The sequence below is a fragment of the Cataglyphis hispanica genome, chromosome 11, assembly GCF_021464435.1.
Source record: "Cataglyphis hispanica isolate Lineage 1 chromosome 11, ULB_Chis1_1.0, whole genome shotgun sequence".
NCBI classification, from domain to species: domain Eukaryota; kingdom Metazoa; phylum Arthropoda; class Insecta; order Hymenoptera; family Formicidae; genus Cataglyphis; species Cataglyphis hispanica.
The window spans coordinates 5,212,025-5,226,476 of NC_065964.1; the positions used below are offsets into that span (position 1 = coordinate 5,212,025).

Here is a 14,452-nt window from a genome sequence, read left to right on the forward strand (position 1 = left end):
TCGTCCTTATTATGAAATAAGGACTTGTAAGTTCTCGCGGAGCACACAGAGTTTCCTACAATATTTCTTCCTACACACTTGTAGATACATCGGTGCTTTAACTCGGGGCCATTTCTCGGGAAGCTAACGCTCCGTCGAGTAACGATTCTTTTTTTCACGCCACGGCGTGAAAAAAATACATGACCAGATGGCCGATTCGATAAATCTCTTTTCGCTGACAGTCCTTCGTATTCTTTTAACTTATTCGCCGCTCGCATCTGTATCAATTTACGGACGACAGCGAATAACGATGACTTTTCAAAGACTTATCGAGGAGGAAGAAAAAAAAAAGTCCGATTCGAGAATAAAAAGCTATTTCCTATTTCTTTTCAAACGGACAGTTAAAAAAAAAAAATGTGACGAATTCTTACTTCCACGATCGGTCAAGCGTCATCATGAATTTCACGCGCGCGAATATAATGAAGAACAATGTCCGCGCTACGCGTGCCGACCATAAATATTCAGCTGGTCGGAGAGGTGCGCGTGGACATTTTAACCCTCTGCCGATCGTGCGCGACGTATATATTTTGACGTCCAGGATTATACGATGAACTGCATTGAGCACAATCGGTCACTGAAGGCCCGATTAAATATTCATACGCTTGGTAATTGCACGATCTCTGCGATTCGAAATTATTGTATGCGTGTGTGTGTGTGTGTGTTATGTATGTATATGTATCTCGAAGCGATAAAAAGAGGGGAGGAAAAAAAAAAACAAATTCCACGCGAACGTGTTGTTTGATACGCAATGATCTCTGCGATTCTCAATCAGGAGATCATTATCGTCACAGGTTGATGTTCAATGAATGAATTGAATTATGATAATTTTGTTTTTCTCGTTTAACATTTCCCATTATCCTGCATTATTTCCAAAATAATTTTGTCGTTGCGTACGTTCGCGAAGTATCATTTTGTTTTCACAAACAGTTTTGCAACAATATATAAAGTACGTAAATATTGACAAAGTCAATATACTTTTGCTTGAAAGGATGTCGAATAATGATAGAACGATATCTGATATTTGTTGTATCTATATACATATATAATATCCACAATTGAAACGTTCAATTTATAATTCAACTTCCAATTCTCATTAACTTCTTCTTTTTTCTTATATAAAACGTTTTTAATGTAATAAAAATCATATAGAGAATGGTTTTAAATAATATATTAATAAGACAAATTTCTATAATTGTATTGAATTGATAAGGAAGAAAAAAAAAACAGTCAAAATAATACTTAAAAAAAAAAAAAAAGCGATTTGCATATTTCATAGTTGATACAAATTTTTGAAGATATAATAAGAATAAATAATGTAAAAAAATCTAAATTGGTAAAATATTGAGAAATTATATTTGTTAAAGTTTAATACGTGGCGCCTTTTAAACATTCCGAGAATTTGAGATACTAAAGTTTGTACTGCGCTGAATATAATACGGCATTCTATTCCACTACCTAACACCATCATTTCACTCGCGATATAAACGAAACGTTGGGAAATAAAACGCCTTTTCAGATCCCTTTATCTCGTTAATCTTGTCGCGCTTTACGCGTTCAAGATAGGAAGCATAACAGGAAGGAGGAGGGAAGGAGATGGCAAACGGAAGAAAACGCGAGAGGAGGAGGAAGAAGAGGTACTTATTGTACCTTGAACCTTTTCTCTTTTAGCCGCGAACGTACCTGCCGTTCAAACTTGGCAATGTCACGACCAATAAATAAGACTCGCAATCTTTTCCGCCAGGCGGACTACAATAGAGGCAAAAAGTCGTAGGACGTATCAGGTGCGAGACAAGATTGCAACAGGAAAACTTACACCTGGTGCGCTTGGAAATTCGACTACGGTTTACACCCTCTCCTCCGCCGAGAGATGCGGTCAGAGAGGCAGATATTCCTTCCCAATATTTCCCGCATTTTCTCCCGACGTCCGATCGTAAACATACATTCGAAACGAAAGAAACGTCGCGCATATAATATATACGCCAAGTGATTTATATCTTACGCGCGACTTTTCCGCTCGTGAATATAGGAATTTAAAATGAGAGAAAAGATATCACGATACTTTTCAAATAATTTTCGCGATTTAAATGACAGAGAAGAACTGTTATATCTCGATATAACTCACATCCAGCTAACTTTTAGCGAAATGTACTTTAACAGAAATTTAATTCTTGTCGAGAAAGAATTTATTCATTGAAGAAACATTGAACGAGAAAGGGAAGAAATGACGAATCACAATTTGCATCACACGATCGCGATAATTCGCTCGCTCGTATTAACCCGTTCGCAATACACACGTTACGAAGCCTTTGTAAAGTCTGTCGTACGATACGTGAGAGAAAAAAATTAATTACCTCTAATTACAACGTTCGGGGCAGTTTCTGGTAGCGGTGCCTGGGCTCGCGATACGTTTGCGTTGCGTGACCCTGATGCTTATCGAATCAATGACAATGCATGCGTGGGTGCGTGCGTGAGTACGCAACGCGCGCGAGAATCGCCGCGATAAGGGACTGGCGATATTTAAACGGCAATCTCGTCCCGCCGATCCATTCATTAACAGACTTAATTTAAGACACCGCCGGCGGAATTTTAAACACGGCAAACACTGACGCGATTAGCGCTAATCACCGCGTTTCGGCTCGCATCGGCGCGAAGAAAAGACTAATTAATGACGCGGGCGTGTTGTGTTTATGAAGGCCCGATTCTCTTTCTCCTTTATTCGCTCTCCTAATATTATCGTTTTACAAAAGCGCTCGGCATGATTAGAGGACACGTGTGTGTGTGTATGTGCCGCAGAAAGAATTTTGACAAACCTATCCTCTCTCTTTCTCTCTCTCTCTCATGCGCGCATCCGGCTTCATTACTGCTGCAACGCGCCCGACCACAATTACAGTGCTTGCTGGCTATTTGTTATTCGTTGTAATGCCGCACATGCATTGTTTGAACATAGAATACTCCTCCCCAAAAATGTTGGTAAACTCGCGGTCAATTTTTTTTTCTTTGCGAAAATTGATCCGCGGAATATATTTCACAGACTATATTAAGTTTTCAATTTGTAACGCTATATATCTTGGCAATCGTATACTTCAAATTAAATTCCCTTTCAATTTAAATCCGCGAAAAATCGGCCGCAAGCGAGATACCTATATCCAGCAAATGGAGAATTTTTCAATTTAAAAAAATTGACGCGTGCTCTCTCTCTCTCTCTCTTCTCGCAGTTTATATACACAGGCTATTTATGAATGAAAGATTTCGCGCAAGTCTAGATCACCTGGTATATGCGTATTTTCGTGTAAATCGTATGCTTAAAGCGAAAAAAGATTTCGAAAGAAACATTTCAAAGACTACAGTTTCACGTGAGCCCCGCGCTTGATGGTTCGTCGATTATCAATTATTCCGCAAAGTCAATGTCGCAGATGCTTCAGCTCTTCGACAATCCAATCGTCTAGCGGGAACATCTGTTCGCATTATATCAATTCATCTTAGAAAGATCTCTGCCTTCTGCATATCTTCGTGAACTTTTTCTTAGAAGCATAAATTTGTCTCGTTTTCTAGAAACACGCGAGAATATAACACAAAGAATTTATTATGTATGTCTATAATTTCAAACTATTAAAAGAATCAAAATAATTTCTGTTAAAAGAATATAAGTTTTCAATTTATCTGAGCACGTACATCTATTCTCATAATCTGTAAAATTTTCAAACGACAACAGCAGCGTAGTTTCAGTTGCATATACATCATATATTATTATATCTAAATATACGAGAAAGATGAGTCACGCGTGTGCATAATTCAAAAAGCGCTCATTGCAATGAATCACGCGTATATACATGCATATATGTGACTCACTAGCAGTGAATTCGCAAGTGCGCCTTATCACACGTGCGAATATTATCGTCGAATTGATCGGACGATCGTGTCGCGTGCGGACAGACGAAGATTGAAATTACCACTCGGAGAGAGTACATCGCGATTATGGCGAAAAGCTCGCGGTGACCTGTCCGTCCCCGAGCGTATTCACGAGTCTCTCGAGTGAATACGCAAAGTTTCCCATGAAACTGCAACTGCGACAGCACGGAAAGGTGACAGAAAGGGTGAGGAGGGAGGGAGGGAGGGATGTAGGAGAGAGAGAGAGAGAGAGAGAGAGGAGGAAATAGGGGACACGTCACCGGGACTAGACTCTCCGCAGGGTCCACTTTCTATCCGCGGGCGTCCACACACGATCCTCCTACAAACCGCAATGCGAATCTTTTGCAGGCGTCGTCGTCGTCGCCCTACGCATGACATCCCTGCAGATACCGGAGCACGTTGTCCTGAATGAGACGGTGCGCATGCAGTGCAACTTCAACTTGGACAAAGAGCAATTGTACTCGGTGAAGTGGTACAAGGACGGTCACGAATTTTATCGCTTCACGCCCAGAGATAGTCCCGAGGTGCTAATGTTCCCCGTGCGCGGCGTAAACGTGAACGTGAGTACGACTTGCAAAGATACTTTAAATAACGCGAGAATGTCCCGATTTTCTTCTCCTCTTCCCAAACGAGAACCGTCGTCCTTCGATAACGTATTCTTTTACAGACGATAATAGTTTGACTTTTATATTTAATTTAATTTTATATTTATATTTAAACATTTCGAGTATTCTCTGTCGTTATCGAACATTAGATAATTAAAAAGTAACGTTGTTAAATTTAAGCATCTTTGATAATAAATTTTTCCAATCTTCTGCTCTCTTTTTTTTTCTGTTTAACCTCAGAGATCTAAACGCGCTTTGTGTACGTGTATCTCTCACGGCGAGATTTTCCGTTCGAATCTAATGGAATCTGGTTCATTCGCTCCCGCGCATCGCGCATGCTCCGCGTCACGCTCGATCGGGCACAGCAGTTTGTAATCGCAAATTTGCATTCAGAGGTTCCAGTCTAACCGAACCTTGGTTGTCCTGAACAACGTGGATCTGACGAGTTCGGGGAGGTATCGCTGCGAGGTGTCGGGCGAGGCCCCCGCTTTTGAGACCGTCTCCGATCACGGGGACATGACTGTAGTCGGTAAGTATTGTTATGGAAAATAAGGTCGAACGGGGGGAATATATACACGATTAAGCTGGAATTAAAACGAGAACGTGGGTAAAAGCAGCGTTTGATTTAAATGATAATAAAATTTAAAAGACAATATTCGGATCGATATTCTCGATAAATAGAAAATAAATTCTCTCTCTCTCTCTCTCTCTCTCTCTCTTTACGAGGAAAAACATAAATATAAATATCTAAAATATATATAAAGAAATCTTTTTATATGCGTATATATTCTTAAAACGAGCTACGTATTAGCGCGAGATAATTATTTCGGTAAAATTTGCGAGAGGAGCGAGATAAATGAATACGTGCAGTAAATGCACGCGAGTAAGATAAGGGGGATCTAATCCGAGGGAACGACAATAGCACTAGAAAGGGTCATGGCAACGTTTCAGTTCTACCTAACGAAGGACCGCAGATAACCGGCGGTCGTTCCAAGTATCAGCTGGACGATGTCGTTCGCATGGACTGCACGTCGGCGCCTTCTAAACCACATGCGCTATTGTCTTGGTTCATCAACGACGAGCCGGTAAGTGAGACACTTAAGCCGTCGGCAAAATAATTGCAACCTTTGTTTCACGCTTTACTAAACTTTTCCAAACAACAAAATGTTGCATCTCTCTCTCTCTCTCTCTCTCTCATTAAAAAAGAGAGATAGAGGAGGGGAAGACGAGGGAGTGGAGAAGAGGAGAGGGAGAATATAACAGAGAAGAGTTGCGCAGTATATTGCAATTTGCTAAATAAATCAAAGCTCCATTCCACTTTGTTTTCATTACAAAGACACGTATGTGCGTGTCCATTTGCGCTATGTGTTGTGCGTTAATCTCGAAAAAATACTCTCCACTCCCGATAATATTCTAATTTAAAATTTATTTTGATAAAACACCGATCACAAATTTCCAATTAAAGGTGAAACGTCGACAGCCTGTCGTGTCAACATTGAATATCGATTTGAAATCCTCGATATTTATGTATATTTTCCATTTATTTGATCCCATTTATATGTCGTTAATGTTTACAGAACTCTCTCTCTCTCTCTCTCCCGCTCTTTTTCAGAAAATTCGTTACCGTTATATTCCAGCGAAATTTTCCGCCCTACGCGAAGCTTTAACCGAATTAAAGATTAACTTTAAAATAACTTTACCTCTCCACCTACCTGTGCGCGCGAGCGCACCTCGCTGATGAATATTATTATCGTTATCGTGCAATAATTAGAATCTTGCTTCGGTGCTTAATGCAATTTCGCGTAATTGGTTTCGCGAAAAAAATTTGCATCCAGGATCAAAAGAGAGCAATCACTCTCGTTCTTAATTGTTTTCAAATTGCATTCTATAGAATCGCGCGTATCTGTTTTCCATCTCATCTAATTGTTAACATCGATGTTGCGTAATTCGGGTCGCGAATCCGCGCCCCAAATAAAAATCTACCTAATTGCTCATGCTCTCCCTCGCCTCCCCTTCCCTTCTCCGTCCGACCTGATTGTCTTTCAATCTTGTTAAAAATAGTTTGTTTGTTTTTTTTCACATGCATCCCGCGCTTCCCGCTTTCAGGCTGACACCGACTACCTGATAGGGCCTGATATCGTCATAGACGAGAACGGTCTGGACATCGCGAAACTCGGTCTGGAGTTTCGCGTCGGAAACAAGCACTTCAGGCAGGGCGACATGAAGCTAAAGTGCTTGGCCACAATAGCCACGGTCTATAAGCAGAGCAACGAGGAGAGCGTGGTGGGCGATGAGAGCGTTCTGAAAACGTCTATAATGGAGAGCCGCGAGACCAGGGCGCAGAGCCATACTCGCGAGGACCTGGCAAACGGTAAGACCCTTCCTCTACACCCCCGTATCAACCCCGTTACTTTCCCACCTGCGCCGCAATTGCGCAACGTTCCCCCCGAGCTATCGATTAATTCACCGGCGCTGACTTTTATCTTATGTAAAACTTGGTGAAACGTGAATTTAAAGAAATTAAGGTCCAGAATCGCACGGACGTCGACCGTCGCTATAATCGTTAATTAATGTACGTAGAAAACGTACTTCTCTGGCGTCTAATACTTCTCGTTCAGAAAGTAAAACGTAAGTTCAATCGGAGAAAGAATTGTCTCCGTCTCGTCGTGATTTTATATATTTTTACAATTTTTCCGCCAACATTTTCTAATACTTTTCACACTCTCGCAAATCTCTTTAAATTTCTGCGATACGCATAAATGGAGAAAATGCAGCTCGCGGTGAATCATCGATTGCAAGCAGGGATGCGGAAAAATTCACTTGGGTCAAGCTCTTTGCGTGGATTTATAAATCCCAATTTTATAATACTTCGCGTTACACATTATTATTTCGTTAACGGATTGAAAATTTGCCAAAGAGTGCGTTTGTAACTGGGCACGAGCGGTACCGCGATTGTAAAATATATTATGATATATTTTGGCTTATTTCTTTTTTTTTTTTATTTTTTTTTTTTTGGCAACCGAGAAATCCGTGGTTTTTTCTACAAGCTTACCCCGACCAAAACAAACCGGAGGTAATTTCACAGTCGCGTGTACATTTAATACGCGCGTTGTATTAAAGTAGACTTTTCGCCAAAAATATTTTGCGATCTAAATACCGATTGTAAATACGCATACAGCGTATTTTCTGTACATATCTCCGATGGCAAAATTCAAGCGTAACCATTCGAGGGAATATTGATATTTGTTTCGCGGTAAATGGTAAAACACGCGTTGCGAATTTTACGATATTAAGCGCGAAAATTATATTCGAGATCCGGCGCATCGAAGACCTCGGTCATAACAAGTAATGAGGAGTATAGCGGATTAAAGCCCGAAGTATTAAAACGAATCCCCGTAAGCGCGTAACAGCATTCGGCATTAATCACAACGGGAAACTAATTGCACGATGCTTTAATCCGCGATAGTGCTATCGCCCGAGTCCCGCAATAAAAACTGATTAATTACAGCCACACTGTATTCAAATCCTGAACTAAATTACGGCAAGAACGAGGCTTGGGCTTCGCGAAATGAGTACGTGGGATATAGTTCGGCGTTCGAGAATTAACCGTTTAAGGGATGCGCATCGCAAATTCGCTACAATCCTCCGCGAATCTCTATCCCATTTCGGCGAATGTTTCGCCGACAGCTGTATTCCGCTTCGCGAAATTTCATTTTTCCAACCGTCACATATTTAAATATATATATATTTAATATATATATATATATATATATATATATATATATATATTCAATTTTTAATATTTCGAGAAATTGATTAACGCGATCCAATTTTTCGCTGTCGGAAAAAAAAATTACGGCGTTTATCCGAGCCGGAATAATTTTACTCTCGTGAACAAAAGCGACTTTATGATTGCGATGAATGACGGAAAAAAAGAGAGGGTTAATGAATGTATTTTGTCTTTGATGTTTCAGGAACCGCGAGTGTCGCAGTCGAATGGACGATCCTCGTCATCGCCCTCGTCGTCACATCGATCGCCATCGCGCGATAATAACGACAAAACGTTTTCCCCTCTTCCTCTTCCCCCCCCCATCCCCCCACATTGTTTCCTAATCATATACACGTTAAGAGAGATCAGTTTCACCCTTACTAATAATTCCTAAAATTCGCGTAATCGTAAAAAAATAACGCAATATTGATAATGCATATAATAAGTGTACGTCCAGTTTGCGCGTCGTCGGCGTACGCGTGATGAATTCTTATACATAACTACATGCGGTTTAGGCTCTAAATGTATTCTCGTGCACGCTCGAAGAGAAGGAAGCGAACGATCATTCCCTCTCTCTCTCTCTCCGCGCGTTTGTTTAGATCGTCCAAAGTTGTCTCAAGCGAGGAACGTCGTAAAGGACGAGTCGTCGTCTCTTGTATCGCTTTCCAGATACGTCGATGTTATTCTTACTACGATTTTTACAAAGGGATTTTCTATTTTCACGACATATCATTTTCATTCTCACATTGACGGTCGCGTGTAACGGCCGGATGACGATCTTCCCTCTCGCCGGTATGTTGGTCCCTCGGGTCCCCAACTTACGGTCCCGCGAATGCGCTTTCACCGGAATCGCTATCGTCCAAATGCCCTACTACAATCCTCCCCGCCGCCCTTTTTCCCCCTCAGCGATTTCTTCGTACAAAGCAGAGTTAATGGTAGTCGCGAAGGCGGCCGCGAAATAGATTTTTTTATATTCATACACGGTCGATAAATCGTTCTCGTATGTGCGAGTGATTGCGAAAAATGAATGAATTGAAAAAGAATTTATGGAAATTTATTTTGCAAAATTATGAATATCCAATCGTCGGCGCTTGATTTTGTAGATTAAATATTTAACTTTGCAAAAATTAATCATAAAAGAAGCGTTCCACATTTTTCTTCATTCGTGTCTATCTTTTGCAGTGCGCGATAATAGCGTTTGAAGAGACGCTTTTTGTTCATTTCTTCCTTTCCGTTTTTATCATCTTTCCGAGTATATTTAGTTAACCGTGTTACCCTCTGTGAGTGAGTTATAATTTTTCTTGGCTTTATAATTTACTGATATAACTCGATCGGTAAAGATAGCTCGAATGTTGCTACTAAAATAGCATATGAGTACTATAAGTGTAATATAATATTATAGACAATATATATAATATATCCTAAAATATATAGATAAAAAAAAATGTTTAAAGATAGAAAAGCATTTGTTAAAAAAAAAAAAAAAAAAATAAGCAATCTTTATCGAGCGCTATTATTACGCATTATCGTGTGACATCGCACAACAATCGATTCGCGAATCGCTTGGAAATATCTTTTTTTTATAACGGGAGCTTTTTGTTGTAAAATAACCGTAAGTCACAGATCGTTCGCGCGCATTGAGTTGAGTCCCACTCGATAACCACGTGAAACGCTTAATCGGGTCGCTGTCGTCCCTCTTCTGACTAATTGTAAGGCATAGTTAATCTCATATCGGATATATGTCACGCGTACGGAATTACTATCGTATTTTCGATCGATATTGAAATATCCCGGTGGACGCGCGCGCGCGCGCGCGCACGTCGACCGGACCTAGGAGGAAACACGGACCTCCACTTAGGCTCCTCCATAACGTGTCGTCGTAATTAACAATAACGCGTAATCCCGAATCGACATCGGGACAACATCAGTAAGCGCCGCTTGAATCGGTATTTTTTCTCGTTGAAACACCAACACAAGGGAATTACACCAGGTATCAATTAATGCAATAAATGTCATGATATTCGCGAGCATGTATTGTATGCGTGAAACTTGTAAAGGTAAATTATTCAAAATCGAATTTGAAAAGAGAATGGAATGGAATTCTTTTAAGCCATAAAAAGTACTACTTTTTATGTTACGGTAGAGAAAAAGTGCGTGCGAATAAATTTTATTGCGTAAATATGTGGAGAAAAAATGTCTTTCTCTCTTTAAAAGATAAAATATTATTTAAATTTTATCCAACAAGAGTTCGTTCGAGAATACGACCACTCAGAGATTTTATTAGCTATCTATGTCTATCGAGCACATTATTAACGACGTCATTTTATCCGTCAATTCGAGATGATTTTATCGCAAGCTTGTCCGCGTAAGCTCAAGATCGTCGAAGATAATATAATGTACGTATATAAATACCAAAGTATGAAAGTATATGAAAGTAGCACAAATGATCGGAAAATCACCATCGGCAATCTGCACATTATCAATCGTCGACGCCGATCGATACACAATTACGTCGGATATATCTGGTAAGCATATTTTAACTGAAAAACCCGCTCTGTTACAAGCTAATGTTATTGCCTTACGTGAAAAAAAAAAGAATATGTGTAGATAACGAGAAAAATGTTATTGCGATTGAAACTCTTGTATTACGCGAATAGCGAAACCTATGGAACGCATCCGAGAGAATATTCGATATAAAAAAAAAAAGTATGACAAAAAAATGACGCGTGCTCTCAATATGAGCGTCGTTGTTCCCCCTTTTCTCTCCCGCTTTCCCGGGAGGAAAATATGCGACGCAAATATATGACGAAATGCCGTTTCAACGGCTACAAATGGTGTACTTCCCTTGTAAAGTAAGAAAGATCCGTAGCTTTTGCTCGAGAAAAAAAGTGAGAAATTGACACACATATCGGAAAGGAAAGAAGACTACTCTCGCGATTTTTTGATGCCGCAACATTTTTTATTCCGCGTGATTTGACCTGCAAAGAGCGGCGGAGTCGCCGAATACGTTCTAAATCGAATGTGAAGTAATAAAAATGCTTTCCGTATGTTTAGACGATAGACTTTCTCGCGTATCCTAATCCGACGTAAATCTAACGAGGCTTATTCGTCGATCGAATAATAATGGAGAAAAAAAAAAGAAAAAAAAGAAATTATCGATAGTCTGATAATCGATAAATGATTCCATAATTCTTCTATCGTATAAACATAAAAAAAGGAAAGAATATTGGTTTTCTTAAAAGCAACCTACTTTAGCAAAAAAAATTTAATCTCTCATCAACTTTTATAGTTTTAAGCGGCAAAAGAAAAAAGCAAACTTTTTAATTGTAATTGAAAATTATCTCGAAATATTTTTTATAATAGTCTCATTATACTACAACTTATGAGAATGTCAAACGTGATAAATTATGATGTTCTTCGCTCTTTCAGGATTGAAACGCGAGTATATAAAGCGGCGTACCTGTATTATTATTTCTGAATCAATGTAAGCATTTCGATACGCTCAAGATAGATATCCTTCCGATATATTTTTCGTATAGACTCAGACAAAGTATGTATTTTGCATTGCGATTTCATGCATAAAGCGCGCTGAGGTGTTAAGGAAATTGGAAGCTGCGCATTTGGCGCGAGCGCTGTGTTTAATCGAGTAGAAACAAAACGCGTTTCGCTACGAAGTAGCGTGTTAAGATCCTTAATATGTGTCATATTACGAGAATAAGTGTTTACAAGCCTGTAAATATGTACATAATTTTCATCGTTATTAAAATTATTCACTATTATAACACTGTGGAAGGTGTCATTACTACTTCAGCATTTCTTGTGAATTATTGTATGTTATTATAAAAATATTCTTTCCTTTTATAATTTATTATAAAAATATTTTTTCTTCTCTTTTTCTCCCTGTTTTCCCTTGCACAAGTCATCAAAAGCTTTTTCTCTTTAAATTAATAAATTATATTTAAAATTTAATTTAAATATAAATATCGCATATTTAATTTCAAGAATTTCTTATATCTATCTTTTTAATGAAAGAGAACAAAAAATAAGATTTGTTTGTTTTGTTTGTAATCCCTAGAAATTTTTGTACTTAAAATAAAATGAATTTATATTTTGGAAAAATAAAAAAAAAACAAACAAAATATATATCACAATCAATACAGAAAGTACAAACAAAACAAACGTATAAGGAAAATCATGACTCATTTTTTACTGATAATTTTCTGCTCGTCCTAACCTTGCAGCGATTTCCAGGAGAAATTTCTTCCATGCTATGCTTTCCGCAGATATTTACTCATTTCCTTATTCTGTCCGGAATCCAAGAGTATTAACAGTAGACTGACGTTGATACTTCCTCGTACGATCACACAATTTCATACCAATATATGACTTTCCGCATTATTTCCTGCGCAAATATACGCACTTTTCACACACACTTTTCGAATTTGTTCACGAAATCGTGTATCGATACATACGAAATATTATCGCACAAAATGTCCCCTTCATTTTCGGATATCGAATTTTCAAAGAATAATAACGCGATAAGTATCGCGACATGATCGTCCAACACTTTGCCCGATGGACAGCAACGAATATTTTCACGTTCGATACAGTCGATTGTTTGATTTTGCATCGATATTTTAACTTTCGCGCGTCACTTCTCGCACACACGTTCTACGCACTTCTCTTCGAATCTCGACGAACTATAACTTCGGCATCGTTCGGCCCGCTTCGGACCGCCTCGGACACGCACCTCGAGTCCACTTCACGAGATTCCAAATTTTCAATATGTCCCTTTTGTTTTTCGATGGAATTTTCGAAGAATAATGCCGTGATGTGCTCGGAAAGTCGAATCAAATCGATTACCCGATGGAAAGGGACGAATATTTTTCTATTCCAAGCCGTCGGTGGCTCGATTTTCCATCGATATTTCTATTTTCGCACGTTATTTTCAGTTGTACACATTCTTTGAATTCGCCCGCGAATTTCGACGTCGTTCGGCTCACTTCGGGTAGTCTCGACTCGGGTATCATGTTACAAAGTTTCAAGAAAATATTTTTCTTCTTTTCGAGAATAGAATTTTCAGATAATTACGCCGCGATAAGCTCTCGAGATTGAGTCTAACTATTCTTTGATGGATACAAACGAAAATTACTCCGTTTCAAGTCGTCGATGGCTCGATTTTGCGCCGATATTTTCTCTTCTCGCGTTCTTTCCCGCACAACAACACACGTCGTCGAATCAGTTCGCGAAACTGCCGCTCGAGTAATACCAGATTCAGGACGCGCACCATGTCAAACTATGGTAGAGGAGATAACAGACGCAGCACTAACTGCGTACGTGTGAGCTCCGAGGTCACATGTACGCTGTTAGCGCTGTGTCTGTTATCCCCTCCACTATGGTTTGATATGACGCGCGTCCCGAATCTGGCATCACAGCGCTCGGGATCGTTCGGCTCGCTTCGGGCGGCCTCGGCATCGCGCCACTCGGCTCGGGTATCATGTTATAAAATTCCAAGAAAATATATTTCTTTTGTTTTTGAACATCGAATTTTCGGAGAATTATGCCGTACGGCAAAGAGCCTCGAAATTAAATAATTCTTAAATGCATCTTTTTAAGATCGAGCTTGGCGCGAAAAAAACACGGTGGTTTCGATTTCATTCAATTTATCTTGATCTTGGAAAGCTCGAAAATGAATTCGAAAAATATCGCGAGCCGACCATTTGCCAGCACTCTCCATTTTCACGTATCGAATTTTTGAGGAATATCGTCGCGACGGATTTTCGAGCTTGGATCTAATACTTGCCTGATGAAGAGCGATGAAGATTCTCCTTCTCGGAGCCGTGGATGGCTTGATTTGATGTCGATATTCTCCTTTTTCGCGTTATTTCTAATCCGGTATCGCGCGACACGTCCAACTCCCTCGAAATCTTTCGCGAACTTGCATCACCGCTCGAGGTCGCTTCGATCGCAAACAATTTTGAATAATTTTTTGTATTATTGGAATAAGAAATTTAATTTTCTGTAGTCTAATCACAGTTTTCTAATAAAATGACAGATTCTTTAACATGTCTTATAACGCTTTTTTGTTATTTTATATTGTTAATAATGATTATTTATCACAACAAGAGGA

At 39.3% G+C, this 14,452-nt stretch overlaps 1 protein-coding gene across 2 annotated transcripts in view; it reads left to right on the plus strand.

Moving 5' to 3' along the window:
- Positions 1 to 9,815, plus strand: part of LOC126852792 (uncharacterized) — a 194,915-nt gene extending 185,100 nt beyond the window's left edge. For both annotated transcript variants that reach the window (XM_050597961.1, XM_050597960.1), the window contains 5 exons: positions 4,297 to 4,508; positions 4,947 to 5,082; positions 5,505 to 5,638; positions 6,660 to 6,924; positions 8,528 to 9,815. In XM_050597961.1, coding sequence (XP_050453918.1) covers positions 4,320 to 4,508; positions 4,947 to 5,082; positions 5,505 to 5,638; positions 6,660 to 6,924; positions 8,528 to 8,604 — 801 coding nt within the window. In that variant the 5' untranslated portion in view covers positions 4,297 to 4,319 and the 3' untranslated portion in view covers positions 8,605 to 9,815. The remainder of the gene's footprint in view (positions 1 to 4,296; positions 4,509 to 4,946; positions 5,083 to 5,504; positions 5,639 to 6,659; positions 6,925 to 8,527) is intronic.
- Positions 9,816 to 14,452: the final 4,637 nt, after the last annotated feature.